The sequence below is a fragment of the Mustela erminea genome, chromosome 20 (assembly GCF_009829155.1).
Source record: "Mustela erminea isolate mMusErm1 chromosome 20, mMusErm1.Pri, whole genome shotgun sequence".
Lineage (NCBI taxonomy): Eukaryota > Metazoa > Chordata > Mammalia > Carnivora > Mustelidae > Mustela > Mustela erminea.
Window position 1 is genome coordinate 16,249,290 of NC_045633.1, and position 13,964 is coordinate 16,263,253.

The 13,964-nt window shown below is 48.0% G+C and overlaps 1 protein-coding gene across 7 annotated transcripts in view; it reads left to right on the plus strand.

The window, feature by feature from the left end:
• Positions 1-13,964, plus strand: part of GRIN2A (glutamate ionotropic receptor NMDA type subunit 2A) — a 609,475-nt gene that overhangs the window by 570,329 nt on the left and 25,182 nt on the right. For all 7 annotated transcript variants that reach the window (XM_032327993.1, XM_032327998.1, XM_032327995.1 and 4 more), the window contains one exon: positions 1,616-1,803. In XM_032327993.1, the coding sequence (XP_032183884.1) occupies positions 1,616-1,803 (188 nt within the window). The remainder of the gene's footprint in view (positions 1-1,615; positions 1,804-13,964) is intronic.

The window sequence follows — 13,964 nt, forward strand, 5'->3', positions numbered from 1 at the left end:
AACCAGTACTCAGGCCCACTGATAGTGACCTCGGTCATGACTGAGTCACAGCCATGCCTTCAGGGGATGATTTGATGCTTGCCTTTTGGGCGTGAGGACCGGGAAAGGCCACGCGGGACTTCTGAGATAGTAACGCTCGATGCCTTATTCTGCATGGTGATTTCCAGGACGCACACATGTGTAAGAATTTATCCCACACTTTATTACACACGCATAATACATAAATAAAAAATAAACACATCAACAAAGCGGGGAGAAAACCACTCTGTTTCTGGACATGGACGACATTCACTGTGTGTGGTCTGGAACAAGCAGAGAAGGCTTGGGGGGTTGAAAACAAGGACTTGGTGTGGCCCACGGGCCCGTGTATGTTTGTAAATAACCTCTTATGGGCACAGAGCTCAGTTCATTCATTCATGGGTTCTTGGGGGCTGCGTCTGTGCTCTGTATGCATTTCCTAGGTCTACAGTAATAAATTACCACAATCGGGGAGGCTTATGCAATGGAAATTTCCAGTCTCGTGGTTCTGGAGGCTGGGATTCTGAGAGGAAGGTGACAGCAGGGCTCTGCGTGCTGGGAAGGCACGAGGGCAGCCTCTGTTCCGGTCTAGTCTCGCAGCTTCCGGTAGTTGCTTGGCTGGTGGCCGTGTGAAGTCCAGCCTTCACGGTGGTAGTGGTCTCCCTGCGTTGTGTCCATCCGTGGTCAAGTCTCCCTTTTGTTTCTCATAAAAAATGAGAACATCAGTCACATTGGGTTGGAGACCCCTCCCCCCGTGTGACCTCACGTTCGCTAATGACATCTGCAGTGACCCGATCTCCAAATAAAATCCTATTCTGAGGGGCCGGGGGCTAGGGCTGCAACACCTGAATCTGGGCTGACCCAGCAGCAGAGCAGAGGAGCTGTGATACAGACCGTATGGCCCACAGAGTTTATACGATTCTCTTGTCCTTACGGAAAAAGTGTGCCAACCCCAGTTCTAAAAGGGGTGTGTGTGTTGTGCACGCGTGCGTGAATAAGAAACTTGGAAGGCTCTTCCCCGGTGTGTTAGCAGAGATTGCCTCTGAATTATGGAATTATGAGGCAATTTAAATTTTAATTGTGGTTTTGATATGTTCCATATTATTTGGGTTTCTAAAATTATGATGTAGTATTTCTTGTAATGTAAGTCGATCGTAAACATGTTTCCGTTGGGAGGAGGACATCATTCCTCTGCGCTCACTCTCCCTTCCCACACCCTCCACCAAACTCTCCTGTACCTTTATTTTGTTCTGATGCAAACCTTTCTAAGTAGGCCGCCGTCCTCCACTGTTGGGAGTGCTAAGGGCAAACACGGAGCAGACCGGCAAACTCAACTGTTTACTCACTTGGGCATTAGGATTCTTCATGTCTTTATTTAGCTGCCTCTTGCAACTTGGAGAGAAAAGGTTCTGGCTTTTATCTCGTCATTAAAAATAGATCCTTTGATGACGAGGGCATGGGACAGCCATGAGTCACCCTGTAAAAGTGTGAAAGAAAGTGTGTGGTTCTAGATCGGGCCTCGGGAGCTGGGCCCCAAAATGGTACCCTGCCATCCACCTGACTCCCTATTTTTTTCTTTTTTTTTTGGTCATTGCAGGAAACTGGACGCTTTCATCTACGATGCGGCGGTCTTGAATTACAAGGCTGGCAGGGATGAAGGCTGTAAGCTCGTGACCATCGGCAGTGGGTACATCTTTGCCACCACTGGTTACGGAATCGCCCTCCAGAAGGGCTCGCCTTGGAAGAGGCAGATTGACCTGGCCCTGCTCCAGTTTGTGGGTGATGGTAAGCCCGCGGGGGACCCCCGCTGACTTCCAGGGGACCCGACACCCTTGCACTCTCTCTCGACTTTCCACGGGTCTTCGTGTCCTGCCTTGACTCACTATTTATTGGGTGCCTCTCGCGTGATACCATGGTTTTTTAGGCTGCTTATAATGGAGACCAATTTTAGACAACGAAGTTTTCAAAAGAAACTTATTTTAAGGACGCAGAAGTGTCTATCTCAGTGAATTTAGGAAAGCGTTGAGCAGATAGGTTTAGGAGAAAAATCAGGAGCGGGAGCAATCCTTGGGCCTTGACAGCAGCAATGCGCAGGTCCTGTCCTAGAGGAGCAGTTCTCAGCAGGGGCCGTTTTGTCCCCAGGGGGGCACTTGGCTCTGTCTGGAGACACCTTCGATTATCATGCTTGGGAGGCTGTTTGCTACCGGCATCGGGTGGGGAGAGCTCAGGGATGCTGGCCAACATCTTATAATGCCCAGGACGGCCCCCTTATCTCAAAACACAGAATTCTCTGACCCCCCGGTGTTGGTAGCCCTGGGGTAGAGAAATCATGACGTCACACGACTAGGTTCCGGTCCTAAACTCTGTTCTCTAAGTTCTAAATTTCAAATTCCAGTAGGACGGTTCCTGATGCCTTGTGAACCAAAGACTCTTTCCTGGACCTGTCAGGAGTAAAGGAGAGGCGATCTCTAGAAAAGGAATATGAGCAGGAATCCCGTGGCTTTCCACTACAGTCTGCCTGCTTCTCCTGCCACAAGAGCATTTCCACCCCCACGGGTCTTCTAGTTTGTGGGGACTATGGCGTTTATGGATCGGTATTGGGGATAGGGCAGACTATGTCTCCAGCACCCTTGCCCTCTGGTTCCTAGTTGATCTCAGTGCCTGGAGTTCCATGACGTGGTGTTCAGGCTCCTGTCCTGGCTCGAATGGCCTGTTGGTTTCCCTCCGAATTGCCGGCACTGAGGCAGGAAAAGCAAAGCCAGCACAGATGGTAGGTTAACCCTGAGAACGTGAGTAAGCGTGAGTGGGCTACCAAAGCTCAAGCCCAGGGCAGATGCTGCATTCAAGGACAGCTGGAGGTCACGTTCAGAGATGGTTGCCCAATAGGCCGTCCCTCCTGGAGCCCGGAGAGGAGATCCGGCAGCTGCTGCGGTCGGATGCAACACTGAAAGGCCCAGACGTTCCTGTACAGTGTGGTAGGAATTTGAACGAGGTGCATATTTCCTTGCAACTTTTCCTTCTCTCTCAGCTCCCAGAATGAAGCCCTTGATGCTCAGAGTGCCATCAAAACATCTAAATGTGTTTTATATTTAACTCCCAAATAAGAACATCTGATCCTCCGAACTCCCCACAGGGCATTTGTACCTTCTTCTGATCCTGAGCCATGTTCTCTGTTGTGTAAGAGTGATTTGTGGCTGCGTCGGTCAGCTCTGGCTGTGAAATCTGAGAGGCGTACCCCACTAGGCGTTTATTTTGCTCGTGGGAGGGCAGGTGGCGTGGAGGAGCTATGTGTCAGGCTTCGGTGGCCTTGGTGGCTCCGGGCCCCACTGTGCCCCTGGGGATCCAGTGCGCTGTCTGCTCCGTATGCATTTATTCTGGGGCTCAGGCCAAAAGGGCAGGAGCCTCCTGGGAGAAGCTCTTTTCTTCGCAGGCACAGAGGAGGAGACCCAACTGTACGTGTGCGTTTCAAATCTCTGCTTTGCCGAGGTCACATCTCCCAATACCCTTCTGGCTAAAGCAAGCCAGATGGCCCAGCCCAGGGTCAAGAGATAGAGGTGTGCTCTGCCTTTTATGGGAGGGGTTTGGAGTTACAGGACAAGGGGTGTGGACACCGCGAGGGGCGAAGAGTTGGGACCATTTCCTCCACCTGCCAGGCTGGTTGCCCAAGTCCCGTTGAACTAGTCAACGAATGAGAGTCTTGTTTCCATCAGTAGATATCACAAAATCCTGAACTTGTCCTGATCTGATAACCGGCCGTTAAAGGACTGAGTGCAAAAACACATGTTCGGATGAACGGGGGTGTCGAGAGAGATTTCATTTGACAGGACAATTTTAAACATGGTGGACAGCTGTCAAATAAGTGAGTTCTAACTCTCCTTCTCCTGGGGCTCCTGGCTCTTACTCTGACAGCATCTGCTCGGGAACAGCAACATATTTAGGGAGAAGGATAGGCCAGTCCCCATACTGGATATATTACTGGGATTCTTTATTATTCGTAATAACTTTATGAAGTGCAGTGTTGCTTCTGCACATTTTACAGAGGAGGAAACGGAAGCACAGAGGGCTTGCTAGTAAATGGCAGAGCCTCTCCTGCAGGGGCCTTACTCTGGAAGTGGGTCAATTACGTAAAACTGCTTCAATTAATTCCCTAGGTTACTTATGGAAGTTGGCTACATAGATCCTCTAGGAAGGAGTAATTTAGTGTCTATCTGAACTAAATCTATTGTCCCACTGAGAGATACGTCTGTGAAGGGGGTAATCTTTCTTAGCCTCTGTTGACTTACTGGTAAATGAGCGTACGCAGAAATAGTTACCTGATAAGGTTCGTGCCAGGATGAAATGAGAGGATACATGGAAAGAGCTGAGCTAAGCACAGCAACTGAAAATAGAAACAGTTTAATAAATGTTGGCTATGACGGTCATCTCCATCATCGTTAGCATGACCATCACCATCATTATCATCGTGGCATGATCACCAACACTATCACCATCATCACCATTAATACCACCATCAGCATCACCATCATCACCGTCATTATCACCACCACTATCATCATCACCACCATTACCACCAGCATCGTCTTGGCCAACATCTTCATCACCATCATCATCACTACCATCATCACCACCACCATCAACATCAACATCATTATCACCAGTACCATTAGCACCAGTTCCATCATCTCCACCATCTCTACCATTATTATCACCATCTTCATCACTACCATCACTATCACCATCTTCATCAACATCACCATCACTGCCATCACCATCAACATCACCAGCACCATCAGCACCACTACCATCACGACCATCACTACCATTATCACCATCTTCATCATCACTACCATCTTCATCATCATCACCATTATCATCACCATCACTGTGATCACCATCATCATCACCAGCATCATCAGCATCACCACCATCGTGATCACCATCTTCATTGTGATCACCAGCACCACCACCATCATCAGCATCACCACCATCGTGATCACCATCTTCATCGTGATCACCAGCACCACCACCATCACCACCATCACTACCACCACCACCATCTCCATCTTTATCACCAGCACCATCATCACCACCACCATCATCACTGCCATCATTATCACCATTTTCAGCAGTAGCAGCATCACCATCACCATCATCATCACCACCGTCTTCATCGTTACCATTCTCCACCTCAACCTCGTCATTGTTGTCCATCTACAATTCCAGTGTTCAGCAGAGCCTACTTAGTGTTGTGTTGGTGATAAAAGTATCATGGAAACAAGCTTTATTTTGCTGGGCAGAATTTTTATTTGCCTCTTTGTGGCAAATAAAAAAATACAAAGTAAAGGCCCCCGATAGTCCAGAAGTGCGTTCCTTGTACTAGCAGAGCACCTAGATTCTTACACATATCTTCAGCACTCGCTCATTGCTTCCCTGGTCGCACTGTAGGGATTGGGAGACATGTCTTCTCAGCTTCATCTTTAGAAACCATCTGGAAGCAAAGACTTGGGAGAGAAAATGACGTTGCTCCAGGGGGCATCTTAAGTTAATCTTTCCGGAAAGCCATGTCCAATTCTGAATGTCTCTCTAGGAGTAAATACATGAATTAATACAGCTGCATCAGTATTTCACTTATCTTACGCAGCTTCAGCAGGATTAATTATGCTCTAAAATTAGACCTGTAAAAAGCACAGTGCTAAGCAGTACCTCATTATTATTCTTCCTCCAGAATGGAGTGTTTATCTCTTGTTATAGAGTAGCTTTGGTGGACGATTACGAGTCTAATGAGTGTCAAAAGTGTAAAAAATTTTCCTAATGAGCTGTGTAAATATAACCTTTGAGTGGAGTGTTTGGTTATGGGAGGAACCTCTTACATGAAGCCCGCCAGGCATTTCCCTAGGAAAAGGACTGGTGATTTCCCTTAAGAGGTACACAGGATCCCAGTAAGACCTGACCTTACCTTTTCCTAACTGTTGTGTCCTTTCTGAGACCATGGAGGGCACTGTGGGGATCCCTGGTTCTCAGTACCTCAGTAACCACACTCAGGGATACTCTTCAGCATTGATTGTCAGAATCCAGTATTCACTGAGAAACATACTTTTCTAGGCACTGATGTTCCAAGAGGCGGATGTCGTGGTCTTTTTACTCTCTCCTTCAAGGAATTTGCAGTCCTGTTGGTTGGCAATGTATGAACTTTAAATAGCTCATCTCAAAATAACATATTTATAATAATTTATATATATGAATTCGTATATACATACAAATAGATAATCTTAGGTGTCTTCGGTAGGTGAGAGAGGAGTCCAAAAGAAATATGCGATATAGGGAGTTTTAATGGAAAGAGAAAAGGCAGAGTAGGTCTCCTCTCTGTCTGCCTCGCTGCCTACTTGTGATCTCTGTCAAGTAAATAAATAAAATCTTTTTTTAAAAAAAAGAAGAAACGTGGGATATAGGGGGTTTTAATGGAAGATGAAAAGGCAGAACAGCTCATGAGGAAAATGATAGTAAGAGTTCAATGGAAAAGAGACTGGGCTAGAGTTCGTACGGCATCATTCATTAATTCATCCGGAAACCAGCCAATCTCTCTTGAGTACCTGGTATGTCCTGGGCACCTAAGAGGTGACACTTGATGAAGAACACAGAGATGAGTCAGTCTGGGACCTAAAAAAATGGCATTTCTGGCTTCAGAGGAGAGGTTAAATGAGATCTGTTAGGTCCCATCAATCTCAAGGATTTTGTAGTTTTTTAAAAATGTGATCCTGGGATTTGAAGAGACAGAAGGAAGATAGATCATAGAGGTTAAAGCCCTTTCGGTGTGTAGAGGCCAGCAAAAAGATACTGAGAACAAGGTTGTATAATAAGATTCAGCATCAAGCGATGCTGAGGAAAAGGAAGGAAACCATTATTTTTGTACCCGTACTCAATGGCCCGGCATGATGCCAAGTAACTCACAAATGTTCTTAGCAACACCGTCGTACGGTATTCTGGGGTACATTCTTACTGTCTCCATGTTGCAGAGCAGAAAAATGAGGTTCCATTGGGTTAAGTGAGCTACAGCAGAGCTTTCACAAACTTTGGTATAAACGGGAATCCAGATCGAGGGTGGGGAGATCGTGTCCACCGCCAGCTTCTGTTCCAGTCCCTCTGGAGTGGGGGAGCCCAAGTTTCTGCATTTCTCCCATCCAAGTACTAACCAGGCCCGACCCTGCTTAGTTTCTGAGATCAGAGGAGATCGGCCTTGTTCAGGGTAGTACGGCCGTAGAAGAGTTTCTGCATTTCTAACAAGCTCTAGGGGATGCTGAAGCTGCCAGTCTACGGATGTCACCCTGTATGGGTTTTGATTTTTTTTTTTTAAGGTTTTATTTATTTGACAGAGACCACAAGTAGGCAGAGAGAGAGAGGAGGAAGCAGGCTGCCTGCTGAGCAGAGAGCCTGACGCGGGGCTCCGTCCCAGGACCCTGAGATCATGAGCCAAAGGCAGAGGCTTAACCCACTGAGCCACCCAGGTGCCCCCTTGTATGGGTTTTTACAGCTCACGTAACGCCAGTTCTGATCGTCTTTCCATTAAACCATGCTCTGGGGAAAAAAAAGTCTTGGTTGCTAGTGGCCAGATCACCTTAGCTATAAATAATACGCTCTAGCCCTGAGAGGCATTTAATCTTCTTCTTTGTACTCTGCCCGGTTTTCGTGGTTGTTGGTTTATTTTTAAACACAGAAATACATTACTTGCCCCTGGTAGCTCATCTGAATTCAGAGAACAAATCCAATCAAATGTATGTATGTATCATATATCTTTATAACGTACCATACGCCGCATTCTGCTGTTAACGTCGTATGAATAGGGCGACTCGCCCAACCCCTCTTGCTGAGACGTGCCCCGTTCAAAACTAGTTAGTGACCCCGGTTATATCCTGTTTGGGCAGTATGACAGCATATGCGAAATATCTGAAAGATACCATATATGTCATTTCAGCTGGATAGGTCCCTGGGGGCCCCTCTGGCCATTTGCACTGCAACTTTGCATGTAATTGTTGTAAAGACTCACCCAGATCGATAACACAGTGGACGGGACCACTCTGGAGCTCTGCTCTTGTACGTATAAGGCCCTTTCTGCAGTAGGACTCAAGGGCTTTGGAAACCACGGCTCCAGGATTAGCAACACTTATGCTCACCGATCGTGGAGCGGGGCGTGCTGGAGGGGAGTCCGTGGAGAAGCCCACTCCCTGCTTCCAAGTGGGTCAGCGTGAACCGTTCCTGATTGCTTTGTTGGCTGCCGTGTCTCTCCCTGGAGCAAGCAGGACGGCTGGGCTGGTGAGGGACCCCACGCTGCCGGCCAGAGTAGAGAGCGTGTGATTACAGAAGTTCTGTGTGTCTCATTAGGATTCTCATAAATTGCTTGGAGCTGCTGCATGGGTTGCTAATATCTTCCTCCCTGCCTTAAGCTTAATATCTTCGGGCTCGTGTCTGAGTCTCACGGAGAACTGGACACCCCCGCAGCTTGGGTGGTGATGACTGCCCGTGCCCCCACTCCAAGGGTGGGCTCATCCCTAAGTGGACTTCGCAGCCTATCTTCTTAGGCTGGCTTAGGAATGCGTGGGCAGCACTGGTCGAGGAGCTCACTGGGGGGAGGGGGGCTCCTAAATGTTTCCCCTCATTCAGCTTTCTATTGTGTCGGCAATTCCACCGTTTGAAGTTTTCTCAGAGAAGCAAGATAAGCCTGGAATCTTCCATGCAGCTCCCTTTAAAAATGAAATTCCTGGGCCCCTGGGTGGCTCCGTCGGTTAAACGTCTAACTCTTGGTTTTGGCTCAGGTCGTGACATCGCGCCGCACATGGGGCTCTGCACTGGACATAGATCTGTTAAAGAATCTCTTTAAAAAAAAAAAAAGAAGAAGAAGAAAGAAAAAATTCCTTCTTCCTTCTCCTAAGCCCTTTTCCCGATTTGGTACTGGACCTATTCTTCAGTCTATGCATCTCCCTTTAAGATTCCTTAAAGACCACAGCTCTAAAATAGGTAACGTTTATCAGCCGTGAACCCTTTCAGCTCCGAGCTCGGTGCTCTGTGGCCTTCAGCAAAGCAAGGCCAGTGGAGGGGCGAGATGGAAGGTTCTGCAGAGTCCTATCTGCATGATCTCAGGTGAATTAATTTCTCTGAATTCCAGTTTTCTGATCCCTACATCGGAGTGGTTTGGGGATCAAACGTGAAAACGAACGGGGAGAGACAAGCCCAGTGTTGAGCACGTGTTCGATGCCTGCTCACGGCCAGCCTCCCCAGCGAGGGGCACTGCGTTCTCAGTCCCTGGAGGGCAGACACTGTCAGGCCTATTTTTGTTGCCTTTTGTCTCCCGTAGGAGTCGCTGCCGAGCTTGGCACACAGTAGGTGCTCACAGGGAACTCACTGATGAGCGAACAAGCAGGCACCGCCTTCCACGGTTTACTCTGCCTGCTCCTGTGGCCCAACATCGCTTTTGCCTTGTCTGGGTAACACGGTGTTCTAGGAGGGATAGAACCAGCAGGAAGATACGGTTCCTGGCTTTTAGCATTGAAACGGCTTGTAAATGGTTCCCCAGTTTGTGGTCTCCGCGTCATGCGGGTAAACAGGAAAACCAGTGTTTTCCTCCAGGTTTAGCGAGGTGTGGCCCCAGCACGGGATCTGACCACTACCTGGTTTTTTGAAAATAATGTTTTATTGGAACATAGCCATGTCTGTCCACTCGGGAACTGCCCAGGGCCGCGGTCACCCCGCACGGGCACCGTCCAGTTGCCGCAAGTGCCCCCGAATTTTGCAGTCTGGCCCTTCCTTGAAAAAGCATGATGGCTTCTGGTCTGAGGCTATCTGGGGGAGACCAGAAGGGGCAGAGCAGACTTGAAACTCGGGGTTGTCCCGTTCTCCTAAGGGAAGGAGCAGGTTGGGGGAGGAGGAGGCGGCGGCCCAGGGGAACCGTGGAGAGCAGACTCGGAGGGAGGTGTGTGCGGGCAACCGGGCAGGCGGGACTCAGCCTGGGCGGCTACAGAGCACGCCACCCTGGTTCCTCAGAGCAGCAGAAACTAGAAAAGCCTCAGAGGCCTCGACCGCCCCGTCTCCGTGCTGCAGCGAGGCAGGGACCAGGGGCTGACTCACTCCTGCCTCGGAGGCCTCCTCATCTGTCTCCTGCTGGTTTCTCTGCCGGCAGTTCTTCGTGACATAGGTCCCCGTGTCCTCGGATGACTCAGCAGCACCCTATTGCAACCAGCAGCCTTGGCCCATTTAAAGAGATAAACACCAGAATAAGGAAGGGGGTGGGGGGCTGGGCGAGAGGAGGTGCCGAGGACCGGAGAGCCCCCGGTGCCCCGAAGAGATGGTTTACGTTTCTCTAAACGGATCCGCCACCTGCTCACTGTTATTGTTATAGGCGTTCGTAACAAGAGGTAACGCTTACCGAGGGAGAACTGTGGGTCCCAGAATAGCTTCGGTCTTCCTACATATTAATTTCATTCGGTGCTTGCAATGGTTACATGGCATGATCATTAACTGCTGGGTGCAGCTGAGGAAACTGAGTCACAGGCAGGTTAAGTCATGTGTCCAAGCTCCTAAGGGGCATGTCTGAGATTGGGATGTAGACAGATGGGCCCCAGGGCCTTTGCTTTAACCATGATGCAGTACTGCTTCCCGTTTGCTATAACTCAGAGACGTCTCTCCGTCTCTACCTGGAAAGGGTCAAAGCTGTGACTGAAATGCAGATTAATCAGAATCCAGACTCAGTGTCCGTTCCTCTGTCGCTGGAGGAACAGCGTTGGTCCCCTGCGGGTCATACTGGGCAGAATAACTTGGCGACAGAGGGTGGGAGATCAAGTGACCTATGCTTTTTTCCCATTTTTCCATGGAGAAGGAGACTTGTCCATGCCCCAGGCCCTGGCATCAGGGGAACAGGCCCAGCCTCATTTTTGAGCTCATTCAGCCCTGGCAGTTTGGGGAAAACTCAGGACCCAGAAGCCAGAGATGAGAAGGAACGAGACAAGGGCAGAATGTAATTAAGAGGAGTCAGATGTTTGGCCCGGATACAGGCTCGCAGAGCGGCCTCTCCAGGTTCACAAAGACCCATCCCGGCTGCCAGAATTGCCTGCTCCCCACAGAGCTCCTCCGAGCTGCATAATCCCCGGCATTTCAGAAAGTTACTGTTCCTCGCTAAATGGGTTTTAATCAAATTGAGACTTCAAAGGCAGACCTCACAGTTTGGGCTGAGCCCGGCTACCTACTGTATAAATCACAGACTTTCTGGCCAAGTGAGCAAGACCAGACGCCATCGACAGAGGCCCCCGATTTATTAACTCACTTGTTGGTTCATTCATTCACCCTGCCTCTAGACATTCACGCAACAAAAAGTAACTCGGCAGCTTCTAAGCTCCAGGTGGGGGAAAGTAAAAATGACGAGAAGCTCTGTTGCCCTTAACGGTTCCTTTCCCTGCAAAGGGCCGTGGCTCGTCTGTGTCCATCAGACTCGCTTGGAGAGCCTGTTGAAAGTCCAGATCCCTGCTTTTCACCCCATGGGGTCTTTTTTAACACTCTGGAATCCCTAATGGCCAGTAAGATTTAAGAAGCACTCCCTAGACTAACGCTGTTTAGCACTTAGACGCGTTATTCTCTGACTGCCAAGCACAGGACACGGAGGCCAGCGGCCAACAGGTCCCTTGTCTGGGCTCCGTGAAACTAGACCTTCGGAGGTTGAGAAAACACAAGTAAATCGTGTGGAACGTGTAAGCGTCAGCTGATCAGCACACGGCGGTCCACAGTGACCACAGCGAGGGTCGCTGGAGATGCTCTGAGTGCATGACTTTGACAGGCAGCCCAACCTCCCTTCCACCCAGCCCAGCACCTTGGACGCTGTACCACAGGGGGCTGGTGATCAGTGACCATTTTGACGCCCCAGCAGCCGAGTCACTCTGACCCTCCTATGACCTAAAATCTATGTCCACAGCCCACTATTCTCTGAGAAATGAAATGTTTCGAGAGGAGGAAATGAAATCTGTCCTAAGCATAGATTAGCAATAAAGGGTTTAACTGCTTCTTCATTGGCCTGTGACCAGATGGTACCATAAAAATTAGACTTGTTTATCTCCCTCCTAATTTTAACTAGAGACATATTTGGAATAATAATGGAATGGCACTTACTTAAGGAACAGATAAAATCCATAAATATCCTGGAGGGCCATTGACTTTCGCTCTGTGCTGGAGAGCACGGAGGGTTTTTCATGGGCGCAAGTTTGCAGTGAATTTCCCAATCGGTCCCCGGAGATCCAGAGCTGCAGTGTTTATGACCAGCCTGACGCCAGGATTAGAACAAGGTCAGCGGTGCCAGATTCGGGCCCGACAAGCTGTGAATTGCTCCAACCAGGGAAAGTCAGATGTCAAGAGAACCGTCAACGTTGAAATGAGACACGAAGAATGACTTGCTGGGAAGTCAAACGCTGATGTCACAGAACCCGATGTGGGAATTACCGGATGGATACACACCGGTTCCAGGTCCCTTTCAGTCTATGATTTTGTAAACACTTATTTGGAAAGGCAGTGTCATATCCACATAAAATCACCCAGTCTGCTACCTTAACATAATTGTTTTCGGTTGAGGTATTACCTTCTGGGCCTTTTTCTGGCAGACGTGTCGCTTAAAATACGTTTAATAAGTGGTTATATACACTTTTTCTATATTCCACTCTTTTAACTTACATTATATTTGGGATCTTTTTTCAGGCCATTACATAAGCAGGTCCTCACAGTGACTTTAATTTGTACATAGAATGTCATAGTCATTGTTAAACCGTAATTCATTACATTATTTTCCTACTGGTAAAATGTCCTTTTTGCTACAGGATATAATGATGGAAGGAAACTATTCATGCCCCCCCCTTCTTTTTTTGAACTGTTTGTAACAAACTCTTCGATGTAGAATTTGAAGGGTTCATGGCTATAAACATCCTCAGGAGCCTTGGACCTATAATATCATATTAATGCCCAAAAGACTCGCTCCCATATAAAAGTACTATGCACCGGTTCTAAAACAGTCGAGAAGGCTTGAGCATTAGTGTTCTTTCTGCTGTTTCAAAAGGTGCATCTCAGAGTTGCCCAGAGCTCCCTGGATTAGTGAAAATGAAAAAAAAAAAAAAAAAAGGAAGTTGTCTTTTCATCTTTTTTGGCCATTTAACTTTTTACATATGGATTTTAATGGACAGTTTCTATATCTTAGTAACTTATTAAAACTTTGATTGTAATATTACACACACACACACACACAAAGTCCTAAATATAGCAGCATGGGGTGTATTTCAGCTTAGAGCTGAAATATATCAACTGATGTCTCCTAGCTCTGTGGTCTTGGGAAAGTTATTTACCCTTTGTAAGGGCCATGTTCCTCCCCTTTAAATTAGGGATTGTAGGGGCGCCCGGGTGGCTCACTGGGTTAAGCCTCTGCCTTCGGCTCAGGTCATGATCTCAGGGTCCTGGGATCGAGACCCTCATCCGCTCTCTGCTCAGTGGGGAGTCTGTTTCCCCCTCTCTCTGCCTGCCTGCTTGTGATCTTTCACGTTCTCTCTGTCAAATAAATTTAAAAAAAAAAGTTTAAATTAGGGATTGTAATGGCACCGGCCTCACCAAGTTCAATGGTATAACGTCCGAGAACGTCCGAGAACTGCTAAGTATAGTACTCGTCCATGGGTACTCAGCAAGTATCACAGATGTAACATAAGAGTCTCCCCAAATTGGGATCTATTCTTATTCATGTATATATTTTTTTAAGAAATCTTTTTTTTTTCATTTTTTTAAAAATTGCTTGAATCAGGGTTCTTTTTTATTTATTTATTTTTAATTTATTTGACAGAGAGAAAGATCACAAGTAGGCAGAGAGGCAGGCAGAGAGAGAGGGGGAAGCAGGCTCCCCGCCGAGCAGAGAGCCCGATGTGGGGCTCGATCCAAGGACC